Source organism: Coregonus clupeaformis, chromosome 1 (genome assembly GCF_020615455.1).
Source record: "Coregonus clupeaformis isolate EN_2021a chromosome 1, ASM2061545v1, whole genome shotgun sequence".
NCBI lineage: Eukaryota > Metazoa > Chordata > Actinopteri > Salmoniformes > Salmonidae > Coregonus > Coregonus clupeaformis.
Window position 1 is genome coordinate 60078877 of NC_059192.1, and position 19298 is coordinate 60098174.

At 44.0% G+C, this 19298-nt stretch overlaps 1 protein-coding gene across 1 annotated transcript in view; it reads right to left on the reverse strand.

Annotated features, from left to right (window-relative positions):
* Positions 1–10148: 10148 nt before the first annotated feature.
* LOC121571332 (serine-rich coiled-coil domain-containing protein 2-like) overlaps positions 10149–19298 on the reverse strand; it is a 121247-nt gene continuing 112097 nt past the window's right edge. The window contains exons 10-11 of the mRNA XM_045210938.1: positions 14568–14652; positions 10149–10321 (exon numbers count right to left, since the gene is read on the reverse strand). Coding sequence (XP_045066873.1) covers positions 10233–10321; positions 14568–14652 — 174 coding nt within the window. The 3' untranslated portion in view covers positions 10149–10232. The remainder of the gene's footprint in view (positions 10322–14567; positions 14653–19298) is intronic.

Below are 19298 nucleotides of genomic sequence, written 5' to 3' on the forward strand. Positions count from 1 at the left end.
TGGAAGAAAACTAAACTCCCTGCCGACCTGGCATATTTTCACTCCCTCCTCTCCACATTTTCTTCATCTGTTTCTGCTGCTAAGGCCACTTTCTACCACTCTAAATTCCAAGCATCTGCCTCTAACCCTAGGAAGCTCTTTGCCACATTTTCCTCCCTGCTGAATCCTCCCCCCTCTCTCTCTGTGGATGACTTCGTCAACCACTTTGAAAAAGAAGGTTGACGACATCCGATCCTCGTTTGTTAAGTCTAATGACACTGCTGGTCCTACTCACACTGCCCTACCCTATGCTCTGACTTCTTTCTCCCCTCTCTCTCCAGATAAAATCCTGCGACTTGTGACTGCAGGCCGCCCAACAACCTGCCCGCTTGACCCCATCCCCTCCTCTCTTCTCCAGACCATCTCCGGTGACCTTCTCCCCTACCTCACCTCGCTGATCAACTCATCCTTGACCGCTGGCCATGTCCCTTCCGTCTTCAAGAGAGCGAGAGTTGCACCCCTTCTCAAAAAACCAACACTCGATCCCACTGATGTCAACAACTACAGACCAGTATCCCTTCTTTCTTTTCTTTCCAAAACTATTGAGCGTGCCGTCTTTAGCCAACTCTCTTGCTATCTCTCTCAGAATGACCTTCTTGATCCAAACCAGTCAGGTTTCAGGACTGGTCATTCAACTGAGACTGCTCTTCTCTGTGTCACGGAGGCTCTCCGCACTGCTAAAGCTAACTCTCTCTCCTCTGCTCTTGTCCTTCTAGACCTGTCTGCTGCCTTTGATACTGTGAACCATCAGATCCTCCTCTCCACCCTCTCCGAGCTGGGCATCTCCGGCGCGGCTCACTCCTGGATTGCGTCCTACCTGACCGGTCGCTCCTACCAAGTGGCGTGGTGAGAAGCTGTCTCCGCACCACGTGCTCTCACCACTGGTGTCCCCCAGGGCTCAGTTATAGGCCCTCTCCTATTCTCCCCATACACCAAGTCACTTGGCTCTGTCATATCCTCACATGGCCTCTCCTATCATTGCTACGCTGACGATACACAACTAATCTTCTCCTTTCCCCCTTCTGATAACCAGGTGGCGAATCGCATCTCTGCATGTCTGGCAGACATATCAGTATGGATGACGGATCACCACCTCAAGCTGAACCCTGGCAAGACGGAGCTGCTCTTCCTCCCGGGGAAGGACTGCCCGTTCCATGATCTCGCCATCACGGCTGACAACTCCGTTGTGTCCTCCTCCCAGAGTGCGAAGAGCCTTGGCGTGACCCTGGACAACACCCTGTCGTTCTCTGCTAACATCAAGACGGTGACCCGATCCTGCAGGTTCATGCTCTACAACATTCGGAGAGTACGACCCTGCCTTACACAGGAAGCGGCACAGGTCCTAATCCAGGCACTTGTCATCTCCCGTCTGGATTACTGCAACTCGCTGTTGGCTGGCCTCCCTGCCAACTCATCCAGAATGCCGCAGCCCGTCTGGTGTTCAACCTTCCCAAGTTCTCTCACGTCACCCCCCTCCTCCGCACACTCCACTGGCTTCCAGTTGAAGCTCGCATCCGTTACAAGACCATGGTGCTTGCCTATGGAGCAGTGAGGGGAACGGCACCTCCGTACCTTCGGGCTCTGATCAGTCCCTACACCCAAACGAGGGCATTGCGTTCATCCACCTCTGGCCTGCTGGCTCCCCTTCCTCTGCGGAAGCATAGTTCCCGCTCAGCCCAGTCAAAACTGTTCGCTGCTCTGGCACCCCAATGGTGGAACAAGCTCCCTCACGACGCCAGGACAGCGGAGTCACTCACCACCTTCCGGAGACATTTGAAACCCCACCTCTTTAAAGAATACCTGGGATAGGATAAAGTAATCCTTCCACCACCCCCCCCCCAAAAAAAATAAAAAAATAAAAAAAAATAAAAAAAGTGTAAAGTGGTTATCCCACTGGCTATAGGGTGAATGCACCAATTTGTAAGTCGCTCTGGATAAGAGCGTCTGCTAAATGACGTAAATGTGCCCTTGAGCAATGCACTTAACCCTAATTGCTCCTGTAAGTCGCTCTGGATAAGAGCATCTGCTAAATGACTAAAATGTAAAATGTAAATGTAACATAGATTTTCTGTTTGCTTTTGTTAAGCAGTGGTGAGTAACAGAGTGGAGCATTTCTTCGTTAAAAGCATGTAGGGACACCTCATGACAACCATGAGTAATGTTGTTTTGTACTGTGTTTGTATTGACACTGAAGTTCAAGTATGCACTTCCAAGTTCCCACAGAATGTTTTCTGTTTTCTATGTATGCTACATAACCAAAATACCTGCTTATCGAACATCTCATTCCAAAATCCTGGGCATAAATATGGAGTTGGTCCCCCCTTTGCTGCTATAACAGCCTCCACCTGGGAAGGCTTTCCACTAGATGTTGGAACATTGCTGCAGGGACTTTCAGCCACTCCATTCAGCCACAAGAGCATTAGTGAGGTCGGGCACTGATGTTGGGCGATTAGGCCTGGCTCGCATTTGGAGTTCCAATTCATCCGAAAGGTGTTCGATGGGGTGAGGTCAGGGCTCTGTGCAGGCCAGTCAAGTTCTTCCACACCGATCTCAACAAACCATTTCTGTATGGACCTCACTTTGTGCACAGGGGCATTGTCATGCTGAAACAGGAAAGGGCCTTGCCCAAACTGTTGCCACAAAGTTGGAAGCACAGAATCATCTAGATTGTCATTGTATGCTGTAAGATTTCCCTTCACTGGAACAAAGGGGCCTAGCCCGAACCATGAAAAACAGCCCCATACCATTATTCCTCCTCCACCAAACTTTACAGTTGGCACTATGCATTCGGGCAGGTAGCATTCTCCTGGCATCCGCCAAACCCATATACGTCCGTCGGAGTGCCAGATGGTTAAGCGTGATTCATCACTCCAGAGAACGCATTTCCACTGCTCCAGAGTCGAATGGCGGTGAGCTTTACACCACTCCAGCCGGCACTTGGCATTGCGCATGGTGATCTTATGCTTGTGCGCGGCTGCTCGGCCATGGAAACCCATTTCATGAAGCTCGCAACGAACAGTTATTGTGATGACGTTGCTTCCAGATGCAGTTTGGAACTCGGTAGTGAGTGTTGCAACCGAGGACAGACGATTTTTACGCGCTACGCGCTTCTGCACTCGGCGGTCCCGTTCTTTGAGCTTGTGTGGCCTACCACTTCGCGGCTGAGCCGTTGTTGCTCCTAGACATTTCCACTTCACAATAACAGCACTTACAGTTAACCGGGGCAGCTCTAGCAGGGCAGACATTTTACGAACTGACTTGTTGGAAAGGTGGCATCCTATGACTGTGCCACGTTGAAAGTCACTGCGCTCTTCGGTAAGGCCATTCTTCTGCCAATGTTTGTCTATGGAGATTGCATGGCTGTGTGCTCGATTTTATACACCTGTCAGCAACTGGTGTTGCTGATATAGCTGAATCCACTCATTTGAAGGGGTGTCCTCATACTTTTTTATATATAGTGTATCTTGCTTTATACAAGCACATACATCTTTCATTTTGAGAATAAGCTGCCTCCTACGTCATTTTAGAGAATTTGGTAGCACGTCCAACCGGCCTCACAACCGCAGACCATGTATAACCACACCAGCCCAGGACCTCCACATCCAGCTTCTTCACCTATGCCCTCCCAGGCCCACCCATGGCTGCGCCCCTGCCCAGTCATGTGAAATCCATAGATTATTGCCTAATTAATTGATTTAAATTGACTGATTTCCTTATATGAACTGTAACTCAGCAAAATCGTTGAAATTGTTGCATGTTGCGTTTATAGTTTTGTTCAGTATATTTCAAACAAACAACCATCGACGTCTGGGAGATGATTGTTCATGCCTTCTGCACAACCTGGAACTCAGTACACAGTGGACTTTTAGAATGATTGCTTGCACATTATGTATGTAGACATCTCTCTCTCTATCTATGTAAAATAAAATACCTCTCTCTCTCTGAAATAAAATACTTCACTTTCTTGTGAGGAAGGCCAAAAAACACTAGTTGGGTCAAATGCACTGATATTTATTTTCCAATCACCCACAAACCAAAGTTGACATGTCCCTAAAAACAAATTAACAGTAATGGAATTGAGGCTGCCTCTTGTCCCAAGCTGTCAATAGGGTGACAGTGATTGGTGCGGAAGTGAGGTCAGAGTTCATACACTGTCCTGCCAAGTGAGGCTTAAAAAATATCGCATCTTCAAAGAGGCTGGTTCCTCCCCTTCTCCCTGTTGCACTTCAGCTAGCTGGATCTTCCACACTCTCCTTTGAAGGATGATAACTCTCCCAAACCTTCAAAGCTGGGCAACTAGCTGCAATAAAAGCCCATGATACCCCAAGGACATCTACAAACTGTATCGTTATCTGTGTAGGGTTTCTCATCTGTCTATCACACCTACAGGGAATATCACTACAAATTCTGATATGGGATGTTGAAGTCAACATTCTGTTGAAGGCTTCAAGGATTCTGCTTTTAGGCTGTGGAAAGATTTTGTAGTAAATACAAAATATATATATGACTACATTTTTACATTTTAGTCATTTAGCAGACACTCTTATCTAGATCTTACAGTTAGGACTAGAATAAGTATATAATAAGTCATTACACAAGACGCAGTACTTTCAGCACAATCTCCATTTATTCCATCCACTAACCTCATACAGCAGCGGCACATCACATCAGGATAACCATCGATCTGTTGCCATCAATCCTAGACCTAGTTGGCTACAGTCATTCATTCTCTATTCCTCCTGGTATTACATCAATGAATGTCACTTGACATCCACATATCTGGCATGGCAGGTCTGAAACAGTTGATGAAAACGAGCAACAGACAACAATGGCCCACATAAACAGGGTTTGATGCAACCTTCTTTGAAGCATGAAGAAGTGAAGTCCTGTACAACAAGAACCTGACATCTTTCTCTACTTGACCTGAGGTAAATGACTCAAACAGACTTGGCAGGTTTGGTAGAGCCTTTATTGTGGTCTCACACAACCTCGATGAGAAAGATTGTGAGTGCAGTACAAACAGGGAGAAAGGAACACAGCACAAAACAATTAGCTAAGCTTTTGATTTGATTTTCCTCATTTGCATAAAGGTTAGCAACAGTTATTAGACATAGCATTGCTTCAATATCAGTATCGATAACGGTTAATATAGTTCTAAATTCAAGACAATATTGCATGTTATACAATGGGACAATGCATTACATTAGGATTGAGCTGATAGGTGATTTGACATGTAATACAGGAACTAGAAATGTATTGTTTTTATGAACATTTAAGATACACAAATACCTCTCTTGTGATGAGTGTGATAGAAGGAGTCAGGCGCAGGAGGTAAATGCAGAGTTTATTCCGTCGTACACAAATAGCACTGGATAGCGACAAACAAAACAGGCACAGGGGAAAATCTACCCTGGCAATACAAGGTAATGGTAGCTCCAACAATAACAGGCACAGGGGAAATATCTACCCCGGCAATAACAATGTACGAGTAGCTACACCGAGCTACACAACTCTCACAAATTAACAATCACCCACAAGGACAAGGGGGGCAGAGGGAACACTTATACACGGACTAATAAGGGAATAAGAACCAGGTGTGTGTGATTGACAAGACAAGACAAATGGAATGATGAATAATGGAGCGGCAGTGGCTAGTAAGCCAGTGACGACGGACGCCGAAGCCTTCCCGAACAAGGAGGGGTGGCAGCCTCGGCGAAAGTCGTGACATCTCTCTAAGGTTGCAATTACACTATAGTAAGTAAGTAATCAACAAATGAGTTAAATGGTGTGTAAAATGTTGCTACAGATGTAGCCTCCTGTAGCTCAGTTGGTAGAGCATGGCGCTTGCAATGCCAGGGTTGTGGGTTCGATTCCCATGGGGGGCCAGTATGAAAAATGGATGCACTCACTAACTGTAAGTTGCTCTGGATAAGAGCGTCTGCTAAATGACTAAAATGTAAATGTAAGAGGTGTGTAAATAATAGTGGTGTATGTGTAAGTAGTGGGAAACTGCAGGGAATTGCAGTCCTGTTGCATAAATAGTGCAGGTAGACGGATGAATAAACCCTCCATGTTGTTAGAAATGGTGATCAGAGTACGCTCAAAGCCTGGACAGACTTCAAAACAGCAGAGGGGACAACCCTGTCCTAAATTCGACCTGTTCAATTGCATTAAATCTGTATTCTTTAGCAATAATTACAAAACAGTTAAGTATAATATCCTAATGATGATAGGCAGGCAGCTATGTCCCTTTGGTGTCCCATTAACTAACACAATGTACAAAACAGGCTGTTAGTTTCTCCACTAAAGAGAATGTGTTAGAAATGGCAAATTAATTTAACTTGTTTTATTGCATTTTGGGGCTCTTTGTTGTGGTTTAGCTAGCTCAGTGGTCTCCAACATTTTCTAACATTAAAGCTACTTTTTAAAATGTTGCGAGCTACTTATTTGTATTTCATTTCTATCCTTTTCTGTTTCACTCTCAAAATTACAATTATTTATAGAGGAACCACACAATTGGATGTTTAGAGTCCATGCCAATATATACATCACATCAGAATACAATTTTTGAGGTTTGGACAAAAATTAACAAATATAAATGTTTGAGTGTAATTCCCTTTTAAGTCAAGTGTGCACCAAGCAAGAGATTCATGTTTTTTGTCTAGCTATGTTGCTGTAGGCCTACTGCATATCATGGCAGTGTTTGCAAAACAAATGCCCACCCAATTGATACAAATAATCATGATATAATTCTGTCAGGTAAGCCTACATTTAATTGAGATGGTTTTGGGGAAAGCCTTTATGTCTACACTCAAGACGGCTATCATTAGCATCGCTAACTGGCTATAAAAGGTGATAGACAAAATCGTGCACCACACAGACAGGGGCAAGATTTCTGGAAATGAATTGGCAGATATTGTGTTAGATTTGGCTTTTTAAGCCAATAGTGGCTAACCAGCTGTGGGATAATGTCAATGTGGCTTTGACTGGATAGTACCCGGGACCTTGCAGTGTCTGATATTTGTGAGATTTGTTTATGACAGTTTGTGATTTAACAGTGCTTGGCGAGCTACTCCTAGGCGGGCTGCAAGATCGACCTGTTGGACACCCCTGAGCTAGCTAGACTCCTGCTTTAGAATTATTGATGAAAGCTCTTGAATGGCTCATGGACAGAACAGCACTACCCTTTCTCCCTAGCATGATTTATGTGGTCTGTGGGCATAATATTATACACCTCTCACACACACCCAATGAAAACACTGCCAGATTGGTATGTCTAGAGACACACACACAGCGGGGTGATACTTTTGGGCTATTCTCTGGACCGTAGCACACACATACACTCTCTCTCGCTCTCTCTCCTTCCTTCTCACACAATCTCACAAAAAACAAAGGTCCTATTGATTTATTTGTTTGGCATTACCAAGCAGTGTTGAGTGACAGGGCCGTATGGCATGGGACAACATCTCACCATGGCAAACACAAAAATTCTCTTTCACACAAAACAGACACAACCTAGGTTTCCATCCAATTGGCGATAGATTTACATGCAAATATAAAAAAATCTGCATAAAAACAATATGCGCATTTTCCCACCAGAGATGTGTTTCCATCAAATTCACTTGTTGTGGATAAAAGGCTGTTTAATATTTGGGCATAAAAGTGTCCACAGACATTTCTCACATAATTAATTTTACTGACCCAAAAAGATCCCATCTTGTCTAGCGTATTTAGTTTTATCGACATTTGGAAAGTTGTCATCATGCCTGTCATGAAATGTTTTATCTGACATTTACTTTACTCGCATAAAAAGGTTGGATGGAAACCTGGTCTCACGCACACACACACACGCACGCACACACACACACACACACACACACACACACACACACACACACACACACACACACACACACACACACACACACACACACACACACACACACACACACACACACACACACACACACACACACACACACACACACACACACACACACACACACACACACACACACACACACACACACACACACACACCAGTTTATCTGAGTCCTGTCATCACCTGGGCTTAGCTCAGTCACCCTAGCACTACACTGGCAGCCATCTTGTTTTGCTGTAGGGGACAGATGGATCAATGCCCCTGGGAATTCTCCAGAATTGTGTATATGTTTTTTTTTTCATGTGTGCATATACAGTATGTATTATTGGGTACTGTAAAACAGAGAGTGAAACAAGCATACACCTACAGCCATAGCCCACATGCATGAAAGCTGCCATAGTCTCTTTCAGAAACCATTTAACATACTCTCCATATCTGGAGGCATCCAAACATGAACCACTATTCTGAAGAGGAGATAAACACAACCCTCAAACTCCTCAAATCCTCAAACTGAACTAAGCCCTGATAACTCAAAACACACTAAACCCTCACAGAGGAAAGGAGGAGCAACAGACAGACACACAAACGTACACACTCACATACAGTACAGTAAGAATTAGTGCCCCAACATCTCACCTCAGAGGTGGAACAGGACTACAAGATGAACTGTGTTTTATTCTGGAGAGTTGTGCGAGAGTTGTAATTGTGTTTATGCTTGAGCAAAGATTCCTTGTGTGACTGTATGTGCACACTGACTGCAAAAGTTATCTTAATCCTTTGTAGTCGAATTATACGTGCTAATTCCTTACTAATAAAATCTTGAAATAATAATATCTAAGTAGCCTAAATGTAATGAAGTGGAGTTCAACAATGTTGTCTTAATCAGTCCATTACTGAACCAAAACTATCTAGTAGATAATATCTCGTAAGCCTATGTTATCCAATGTTCAGGTGATCAGGAGTTCACTGTGAGTTTACTGGTGCCTGTCGCTTAGTCTGAAAGAGGTACATCAGGGAGTTTAGTGGAAGGACAGACTCTAGAGTAAATACTTGAAACACTGCCTCTTTCTATTGAACGATTGTTCTTTCAACCCATTTCCCTGTTTATGCAGAAAACTCCACTCCCTATTTCTTTCCCCAATCTGCTTTTTTTTCTTTCATTCTATTTTTACCCTCTGGGAGAAATTGAACATTGCTGAAAGCCTGTAGTCAAACCATGTGCTGCTGTTTCAAAGGGAAGGACCCATGTGAGTTTGAGTAGAGTTGAGCTCTACATGTGAGAGATTACCAAAGAGAAACTATGAATGTTAGCCATTATTTTTCTGCATAAGACAATGTGCCATAAAAGGCTGCTAAGCAAGTGACTGGACATTTTATAAAGGAGAAAACAGTCCTTCAGTGTATCTCAGTCATAACCTGTGGAAGCCATTTAGAATAGATGTGCACTGTACTGTACCTTTGCATATTGTACATTTTAAGACAGGACCATGCTACATATTCTGTTCAGTTCAGCAGAAGTTCAAACAATAGTTAAGGGCAGTTCCTGAATGTCCATAAGGAGCTATGGGCACACACACATATGGACACACACATGGTGAGCAGTAACCATGAGTAGGTGGAAGAGGAGGGATGTTATACAGTATATAACATGCCATGTTTGATTATGTGAACTCTTCAGTGGATCTTTGGCATGGGGAGGCGTGAGAGGCTGGGGGGAACCAGGACTCTGGCTCTGAGCAGTCCCAGGTCTGGCATTTCCAGACTAGGGCTAGGAGAGCTGGTGCTCCCGAGGTCCCTCCTGACCCCCAGCGTGCGGGGCTTAGCGAGCACCCCATGGTCCAGAGACGGGCCCACCGCCTGGGGACCAGAATTGAAGCAGGACATGCCACTGGAGGGAGGCGGCAGCTGCTTGGTCCTGTGGTTGGCCAGCAGCGCTGAAGAGCCCGATCGAAGAAGAGAGCCATTAGTGCCCCCCTGAGGCAGAGCCGGGATGGACACGCGCTTGTGGAGGCGGGGCGGCTGCAGGATGCGAGGGCCCTGTGGCCCCACTGGAGAGGCTCGCTGCCCTCCCTCTGGCCTGGACACAGCTCCTGGGGTTGGGCTGCTGGCTGCAGCAAGCCCCTGGGTGGGACTGGGGGTGGTCCCAGGCCCCTCTCTGTCATGGATGTTGAGCTGGGTGCTAAGCAGCACGCTCAATTCATCTGGGTCAGGCACTGGGGGAGTGTTCACACCCATGGCCGGGCTTCCAGCAGGGGGGTCAGAGTCTGTGCAGGGGAACCCATCTCCCCTGGTCCTCCTCCCTCTCTGGTGGTCACTGTGGCCCTCTGTGAGGGCTGTTTTTACTAGTCTTTCCTGGGTGAGGTGCCCGTGGTGGCTGGGGCTGGAAGGCTGTATTTGAGGCTATAGATGAAAAACAAAAATAAACACATTATTATCAATTCACTGAAAATGTTGAGTTATAAATATATTGTGTACATCACATATGAACTGCTGTCAGATATATTGGAATATAAATGTTTGCTCTATTCATTCTATTTATGCAGTTCCTGATACAGCCCTGTCTTTAGTTGAAGGCAGCTAATCCAATAGTTTATGTTCCAGATACAACCCACCATTAGTTAAAGGCATCCAATCCAATCATTTTTTTAAAAGTAGTCACTTTCTGAGATCTGTATTCAAATAGTTTTAAAAAGCAGTCATTTTTGGGATCTTATTAAAATACTCACCTCCAAAGTAACTATTTGTTCCCCCCATAAAATAGTTACTTTCCACAAAGCATATTTAAAAACTATAGTTATCCCAGGTCTGTCACGAACACAAGGTAGACTCCAAAACCCACGGCATGCAGATGCACATGAACACTGGCATGCCTTCATCGTGCCATGTCATGCCATGCCAGCGTGCAGGGCCCAGGGTGATGGGTAGACGTTAGAGAGATCGGAAACGGTTACTGTACTAAGCTTTGTCAGTGATGTAATGCACTAGGTGATCTACTCCTTTCCAAAGGCATTATGGGAGAGGCAGAGGGAGAAAACATTGACAATGCATTCCCAGAGCAGGAGAGAGAGAGAGAGAGATGGTATGGAGTGATTTCAGTGCCAACAGAAATTGTATTGGAATTCCATCATTTTGAATTTGTGTTAGGATATTGAATTTGAATGTAATATTTTTGTATTTGTAATGCACAATTGAATCATTGAATTCGTAAATGTAACTTGTATTTCATGATTTGAAACTGAATGAATATTGCATTCAGTTTTAAAATTCAATTTGAAATTAATTGAATATTCAAATTAATTATTTATATATTCATTTTCAATATGGTAGGTATTGCATTCATTGTCAAGTTTACAAACTACTGTGGTGCCCCCGGTGATGTGGTCGGGGAAAGCCACTGTCTAGCATTTCAACTGTTTTGGCTATAAGCTATTATGAAAAGGAGCTAATACTCTTCTCGTTGTCAGGACCTCTGCCTCACAAACACACTTGACCACCCTCCTTGTCAACGTACCAACCGTTTGAGATATCGAAACATATCAAGCTAACTGTGGAGTGAGCTTACGGTACGCTCTTCAATTTATGAAATCAATGATTCAATTTGTGCATTACAAATTCAGAAATATTACATTCATATTCAATATCCTAATACAAATGCAAAATTATGCAATTCAAATAAAATTGGCAATGCAATCACTCCATAGATGGAAGGAGAGAGAGATAGGAGATGAGACAAACTAGCAGAAGGCAGACTGAGAGAGGAAGCGAGAAACACGCATACAGTACCAGTCAAAAGTTTGGACTCACCTACTCATTCAAGGGTTTTTCTTTATTTTTACTATTTTCTACATTGTAGAATAATAGTGAAGACATCAAAACTATGAAATAACACATATGGAATCATGTTTCATTTCCTTCTTAATGCGTTTGAGCTAATCAGTTGTGTCGTGACAAGGTAGGGTTGGTATACAGAAGATAGCCCTGTTTGGTAAAAGACCAAGTCCACATGACGGCAAAAACAGCTCAAATAAGCAAAGAGAAACGACAGTCCATTCCTTGAAGACATGAAGGTCAGTCAATCCGGAAAATGTGAACGTTTCTTAAAGTGCAGTCGCAAAAACCATCAAGCGCTATGATGAAACTGGCTCTCATGAGGACCACCACAGTAAAGGAAGACCCAGAGTTACCTCTGCTGCAGAGGATAAGTTCATTAGAGTTATCAGCCTCAGAATTTGCAGCCCAAATAAATGCTTCACAAAGTTCAAGTAACAGACACATCTCAACATCAACTGATCAGAGGAGACTGCGTGAATCGGGCCTTCATGGTCGAATTGCTGCAAAGAAACCACTACTAAAGGACACCAATAAGAAAAAGAGACTTGCTTGGGCCAAGAAACACAAGCAATGGACATTAGACCGGTGGATACCTGCCGTTTGGTCTGATGATTTTTGGTTCCAACTGCCATGTCTTTGTGAGATGCAGAGTAGGTGAACGGATGATCGCCACATGTGTGGTTCCCTCTGTGAAGCATGGAGGAGGAGGTGTGATGGTGCTTTGCTGGTGACACTGTCTGTGATTTATTTACAATTCAGGGCACACTTAACCAGCATGGCTACTACAGCATTCTGCAGCGATACGCCATCCCGTCTGGTTTGCACTTAGTGGGACTATATATATTTTTTCAATAGGACAATGACCCAACACACCTCCAGGCTGTGTAAGGACTATTTGACCAAGAAGGAGAGTGATGGACTGCTGCATCAGATGACCTGGCCTCAACAATCACCCGACCTCAACCAAATTGAGATGGTTTGGGATGAGTTGGACTGCAGAGTGAAGGAAAAGCAGCCAACAAGTGCTCAGCACATGTGGGAACTCCTTCAAGACTGTTGGAAAAGCGTTCCAGGTGAAGCTGGTTGAGAGAATGCCAAGAGTGTGCAAAGCTGTCATCAAGACAAAGGGTGGCTACTTTGAAGAATCTCAAATATAAAATATATTTTGATTTGTTTAACACTTCTTTGGTTACTACATGATTCCATATGTGTTATTTAATAGTTTTGACATTTTCACTATTATTCTACAATGTAGATAATAGTAAAAAAAAAAACTAAAAAAAAAACTTGAATGAGTAGATGTGTGTCCAAACTTTTGACTGGTACTGTATATGCACAGTACAGACATGCACGCGCGCACAGAGGACGCATGCACCCATGCACGCAAACATGAATGCACACACACACACAGATACTGTTAAAACAGGGTTAAGAGAGTTTGGTAGCTGAGAGAGTTGGGTAGCTGAAAAGGAGCACTTGCATCAATGAGTGTTGACATCTTCACTGGCATCCATATTTTTACAGACAAGTACCTTGACCACTCATCATACTGACTCAGTCTCCCAATCAGGCACAGAAAAAGACAGACACACTCACATAACACCTGAATTCAAGGGTTAAATGGTTAATTGCGAACAAGCTCAATCCAGTGCAAGTTCAAAAGCCAGTGCATTTGTTTATCCAGTGCATCTACTGTATTCATGTCATCCTAACTCCTATACACACTTCTCCTCTCTAATATCCAATCTCGTACAAGCAAGACCCCCATCCGGTTTGTTTACACCTAGCGTTGACAACAGGGGCTCCACAACAACATTACTCCATTGAGAAACATGAGTCACTCCACTTCTCTCTTGACTCTGCCCTTTCATTTTTCTCTCTCTCCTGAATTCCACAATGATTCAATGACATGACTGCATGCATAATACATTAGAACATCTCTCTCTTTCTCTCTCTCTCTCTCTCTCTCTCTCTCTCTCTCTCTCTCTCTCTCTCTCTCTCTCTCTCTCTCTCTCTCTCTCTCTCTCTCTGTTCTAAGACTCTAGTTGAATTTGGACCTTGAAGCGTCAATGTTGCCAAACCTGACAAATGCACCCCTTTGATTGACAGTGGGGTTGCCACATTATTGTTGTCAAATCTAATTAAACACAGCCAATAGACTGCTGTGGTTGTGGAAATACGCCCCCATTACCTACTGTTATGCTTTGCATGATGCCCAACCAGCGCCCTGTAGAGAAACATCAAAATAATTTAGTCTCTCTCTTTATTTCTCTTCTTCTCTGTCACCCTCAGTTCATCAGCAGAACACAACATATTCATAATAGTGGGTTTTTGTAGGATAGAATGGCAATATTTGCACTGTGTTTGCTAGTCTGCTTCATTTTAAATGAAAATGTCTCAAGAACTTGCTAAAAGTAAATGAGGAACCAACTGCTCACTATTACCAAGTACTATTTGTACTGTAGATCAAAGATGAGGTCTTGATTTGGGTGTCACTAAACTCATCCAAGTAATTAGCTAGGCTTGTTCCTTTACGCTGAGGTGTGTCAGATAACGATCCAAGTCAATTTACAAAAACTACCCACTGCTTTTTCTTACCTACTGATTTCCCCACACACACACGTTGTTCAGGTGAATGAATTGAACACCACTCATCCCCCTCACTGATGAAAGGAATGGGTAGATCACATAGATAAAGAGAGTAATGATCAAGAAAAGGGGGTCAGAGACGGGATAATTGATGCAGACAAGGAAACAGAGGGGTAAGTGGAGGGGGTGGAGGGTGGGTCAGAGGGGGGTTGGGTTAGTGACTCACTCTGTCTGCGCTGGGGCATGCTGGTGCGGGGCGGCCCCTGGTACTGGCTCTGCCAGGGGGAGAGGAAGGGGGCGGGCAGCAAACCCTGCACAGAGAAAAGACAAAGGAGGCATGACGTACATGCACATAGAGAGAGGTCCTATACATGTGAGAGTATGGCTTTATTTAGAGACACGCTCCTGGTCACCGCTCTTTCAGAGCACTTAAACAGACAAACACACACACACAGTCCCTGAACTCTACAAGACATCCAGCCATGTTGTGAGCGAGTGTGTGAGTAGGAAGTATGACATCAACAAGCATGAAAAAAACATACCGTTAACATGCTTACCTATTCCTCTCTATTTCCCTGCTCTAAGACATCAATGCAAATGTATTCCCTTTTTGAAAGGCATTCAAATGAAATTGCATGAGGTACTTATGTGAACCTCCCTGCAATATCTCCTTCCTTTCTTTTCCATCTCTGTGTCTCTCACTCACTTGCTTTCCCACTGTCTGTTACATTTAGCTCTGAAGAATCAGACTGACTGTTTGTCTGTGTGTGAGGGTGAATGCCTGTCCTCAATAACCGGCCCAATCCCACCTGAACAGTCTCAAACTGTGCATAAAGATAAAAGCATCCTGGGTAGAAGAGGAGAGAAGGGCTGCAGGCGCTTCATTAACCAGAGATGACTGTCAACAGGTAATCTCTTTCTCCTGACTGTTTGGTCTAGCTCTTAAATTGGCCAAATCTCCTCAAGCTGAGGGGGATGGATAGGCATAGAGTGAGAGAGACTGGAGTTTCTGGGAGGCCCAAGCTATTTCAGAGACAACCGCAGTTAGGGAAGTGGAGGAAAAATGAGGTTTCTGATCGACTTCCTCCCTATTTTTCCTGTACTACACAATTACAGCAGGACCCTTCTGCGCTGCCACCTGCCACGGCTTAATTTGCAGAAAGGAAGGTTTGAAATGGGAAAGAGAGCCTGGGCTAACTCGGCTAGCCTAGCACTGACAGTGGCTGGCATTTTCATTGGGCTGTCTCAGCTCAGGGCGAGCTTTCCTGTCTTCATCTTACAATCTGGTGTGAAGACGTAGCTACTTCCCAGTTCTGACAGGTCTAGGGGAAACCCTTTATGTGAGGAGTATGGAATTTTCTTTCATTAAGAAGTACGAGCAAAGAACTAGCAATAATCATAATGGTGTTTTGTATGGAAAGTTTCCCTTGCCATCAAACACACAAGTAGGCTAACTCTATAAACTACCTTGAACTCTACCAGAGTTATTAGATGGATTTGTCATTAGAACGCTTAAAGTATTTTGGCCTAACATGTCAGTGTGAAACACTCATAAATTGTGCATATTGTTGTTGATTTGAATAATGAAGTGCTAGCAAAGCATTAGCCGTTGTTCTAGTAAAGCGTTAGCTTCCCCTTTCATCTTATAAGCTGGTGTGAGTCCTTATTTGAGGAACATGTTGTCATTGCTCATTACAAATTGTCAAGGCATTAGCAGCTCTGCTAGCAGTGTCCTGAAGGATGTCATGGCTGGCTTGACAAATCTTACTTTAACTCCCCTAATCATCCACTACATGAAAGACTTTCAGCTAGATTGAGGATAATAACAAGAGATACAACCAAGGTCTGTACATTACTTTTTACTTCGGTAGTTCTGGCAATTACAATTGCACCTGTCTGATATTATGAAGTTGATTTTCAAAGCAGCGTTTTAGTGGTAGCTGTGGGCAGGGCAGTGAGTGTGGAATCTCTGGGGGTGGGAGAGAGAGGCGGTATGGTGGACTAATGTCAGGACCGCTCTGTGAAAACCACCCATCATTTAAGATTACAATAATAATAAGCCATTTAGCAGACGCTTTTATCCAAAGCGACTTACAGTCATATGTGCATAAATTTTTACGTATGGGTGGTCCCGGGGATTGAACCCACTACCCTTGCGTTACAAGCGCCATGCTCTACCAATTGAGCTACAGAGGACCACATATGCTGGACACAAGCTGTTCTGTCATTGCCTGTCTCTCTCTCTCTCCCTCTCTTACTCTACAAACCAACCTCCTGTTGACAGAATGACAAGAGCATTGTGTCTGATTACAGCAGATAATGATAGAAAGAAAGAAAAAGGAAGAGAGACAGAGCAAAATAAAAGAGAGAAAGTTGTAGGAGGAGAGCGAGAGAGGTAGACAGAGGGGGTGTAGCAGTCATTAGCCTTTTGTCTTTGTCTGATGAAACACAAGGTTTTGCATTCGATTATTCTACCTGCCGGCACTTGTTTGCTTGTTTGTTTTAATGAGGCCGTTCGGTATTCCCCTGTTTACTAAACCCTTTGTTCAGAGATCTTCTACTTTCCTCTGTACTATATCTATCCTGCAACTTCCATGCATGCACACACACACTCTGTCTCTCTCTATCTCACTCTAATCACTGCATTGCGTTAACAGTAGGGTTGGGCGATTTTACGATTGCATCATCTATCAACGATGTTTGACAGCCATTGTCGATGGTGACGACATAATGATGTCAGATTTAGCATATTTGAACATCACTGCACAGCCGGAGTCTGACAGCACACAACAGCACAGCACAGTGAGCATACAGCAGGGCGACATGCCAAATGGCCTATTCCCTAATTGCCATAGTCTAAATTGTCAATCCATGTGGTAGTGGTCCCTTGTGGCTCAGTTGGTAGAGCATGGTGCTTGCAATGTCAGGGTTGTGGGTTTGATTCCCATGGGGGACCAGTACGAAAACGTATGCACTCACTACTGTAAGTCGCTCTGGATAAGAGCGTCTGCTAAATGACTCAAACTTAGTTATACTATAGAGTGGTGAAAAGGAGGAGCCTACTGTGTCCGGAAGCGATTTTTCTGTATTCAGGTTTCACTCAAACATAATTTTAAGCTTTGGTTTTACTATTGACAGTTGCAGCTTATTTCGGGATTGTATATTGATTCGCTCTCCTTAAATATAAGTAATCTGATTTATTTGTTTCAGTCTCTGAATAGTTTAATCAAACTTTTCCCTGCCAGCTCCTGATATCAGGGCATAAAAACTACAATCTGTCTCCTGAATTGCCAAACTTCATAAATACTGCACCCTCAACTTCAAAACTCCTTTGCTACTTATATAATCATGTAACTAAGAAATTCGCTGGAAATAAACTTGAAAACGATTTATTGTTTTATTATTTTGTTGAATATTCATGACTGGTTTGAGATATCTGTCGTAAGATGACAGTGGCAAAGGATATCATTGCTACTCAAGGGTTAGCTGGACATTTCTGACAGGTCTTGGAACTGTGACAACGGGCAGCCTCTCCCCGCTTGGCTCGATGGGATATGTAGTTATTTTGCCAACACAGCCAGATACAGTGCCTTCAGAAAGTATTCATACCCGTTGACTTTTTCAAACATTTTGTTGTGTTACAGCCTGAATTAAACATGTATTAAATATCTATATTTTTCTCCCCCATCTACACACAATACCCCATAATGACAAAGTGAAAACATGTTTTTAGAAATGTTTGCTAATACAGAAATATCTCATTTACATAAGTATTCACCCCCCTTTTCTACGACACTCCAAATTGAGCTCAAGTGCATCCAATTTCCTTTGATCATCCTTGATATGTTATTACAACTTGAATGGAGTCCAATTCAATAGTTTGGACATGATTTAGAAATAAACACACCTGTCTATACAAGGTTCCACAGTTTACTGTGCATGTCAGAGCAGAAACTATACCATGTAGTCCAAGGAACTCTCTGTAGCTCTCCGAGATAGCATTGTAATGAGGCATATACTGTATCTGGGGAAGGCTATAAAACACTTTCTAGATTGTTAAAAGTTTCCAAGAGCACAGTGGTCTCCATCATTGGGGAAAACATATGAAACTACCCAGACTCTGCCTAGAGCTGGCCGTCCGACAAAACTGAGCAACCGGGCAAGAAGGACCTTTAGTCAGGGAGGTGACCAAGAACCCAATAACCACTCTTGACAGAACTACAGAGTTCATTGGCTGAGATGGGAGAACCTGCCAGAAGGACAACAGTCTCTACAGCACTTCACCAATCTGGGCTTTATGGGAGAGTGGCCAGATGGAAGCCTCTCCTGAGAAAAAGGCACATGACAGCAAGCCTGGAGTTGGCAAAAAGGCATGGGAAAGAGCATAAGGCAAAATATTCTGTGGTCTGATGAGACAAAAATGTAACTCTTTGGCCTAAATGCAAAGAGCTATGTCTGAAGAAAACCAGGCACAGCTCATCACCCGTCTAACACCATCCCTACCGTGATGCATGGTGGTGGCAACAGCACTTCACTGGAACTAAGGGGCCTAGCCCGAACCATGAAAAACAGCCCCAGACCATTATTCCTCCTCCACCAAACTTTACAGTTGGCACTATGCATTCAGTCAGGTAGCGTTCTCCTGGAATCCGCCAATCTCAGATTCGTCTGTCGGACTGCTAGATGGTGAAGCGTGATTCATCACTCTAGACAACACGTTTCCACTGCTCCAGAGTCTAATAGCGGCTAGCTTTACACCACTCCAGCCACGCTTGGCATGGCGCATGGTGATCTTAGGCTTGTGTGCGGCTGCTCGGTCATGGAAACCCATTTGATGAAGCTCCCGACGAACAGTCCTTGTGCTGACGTTGCTTCCAGAGGCAGTTTGGAACTCGGTAGTGAGTGTTGCACACTCGGCGGTCCCGTTCTGTGAACTTGTGTGGCCTACCACTTCGCG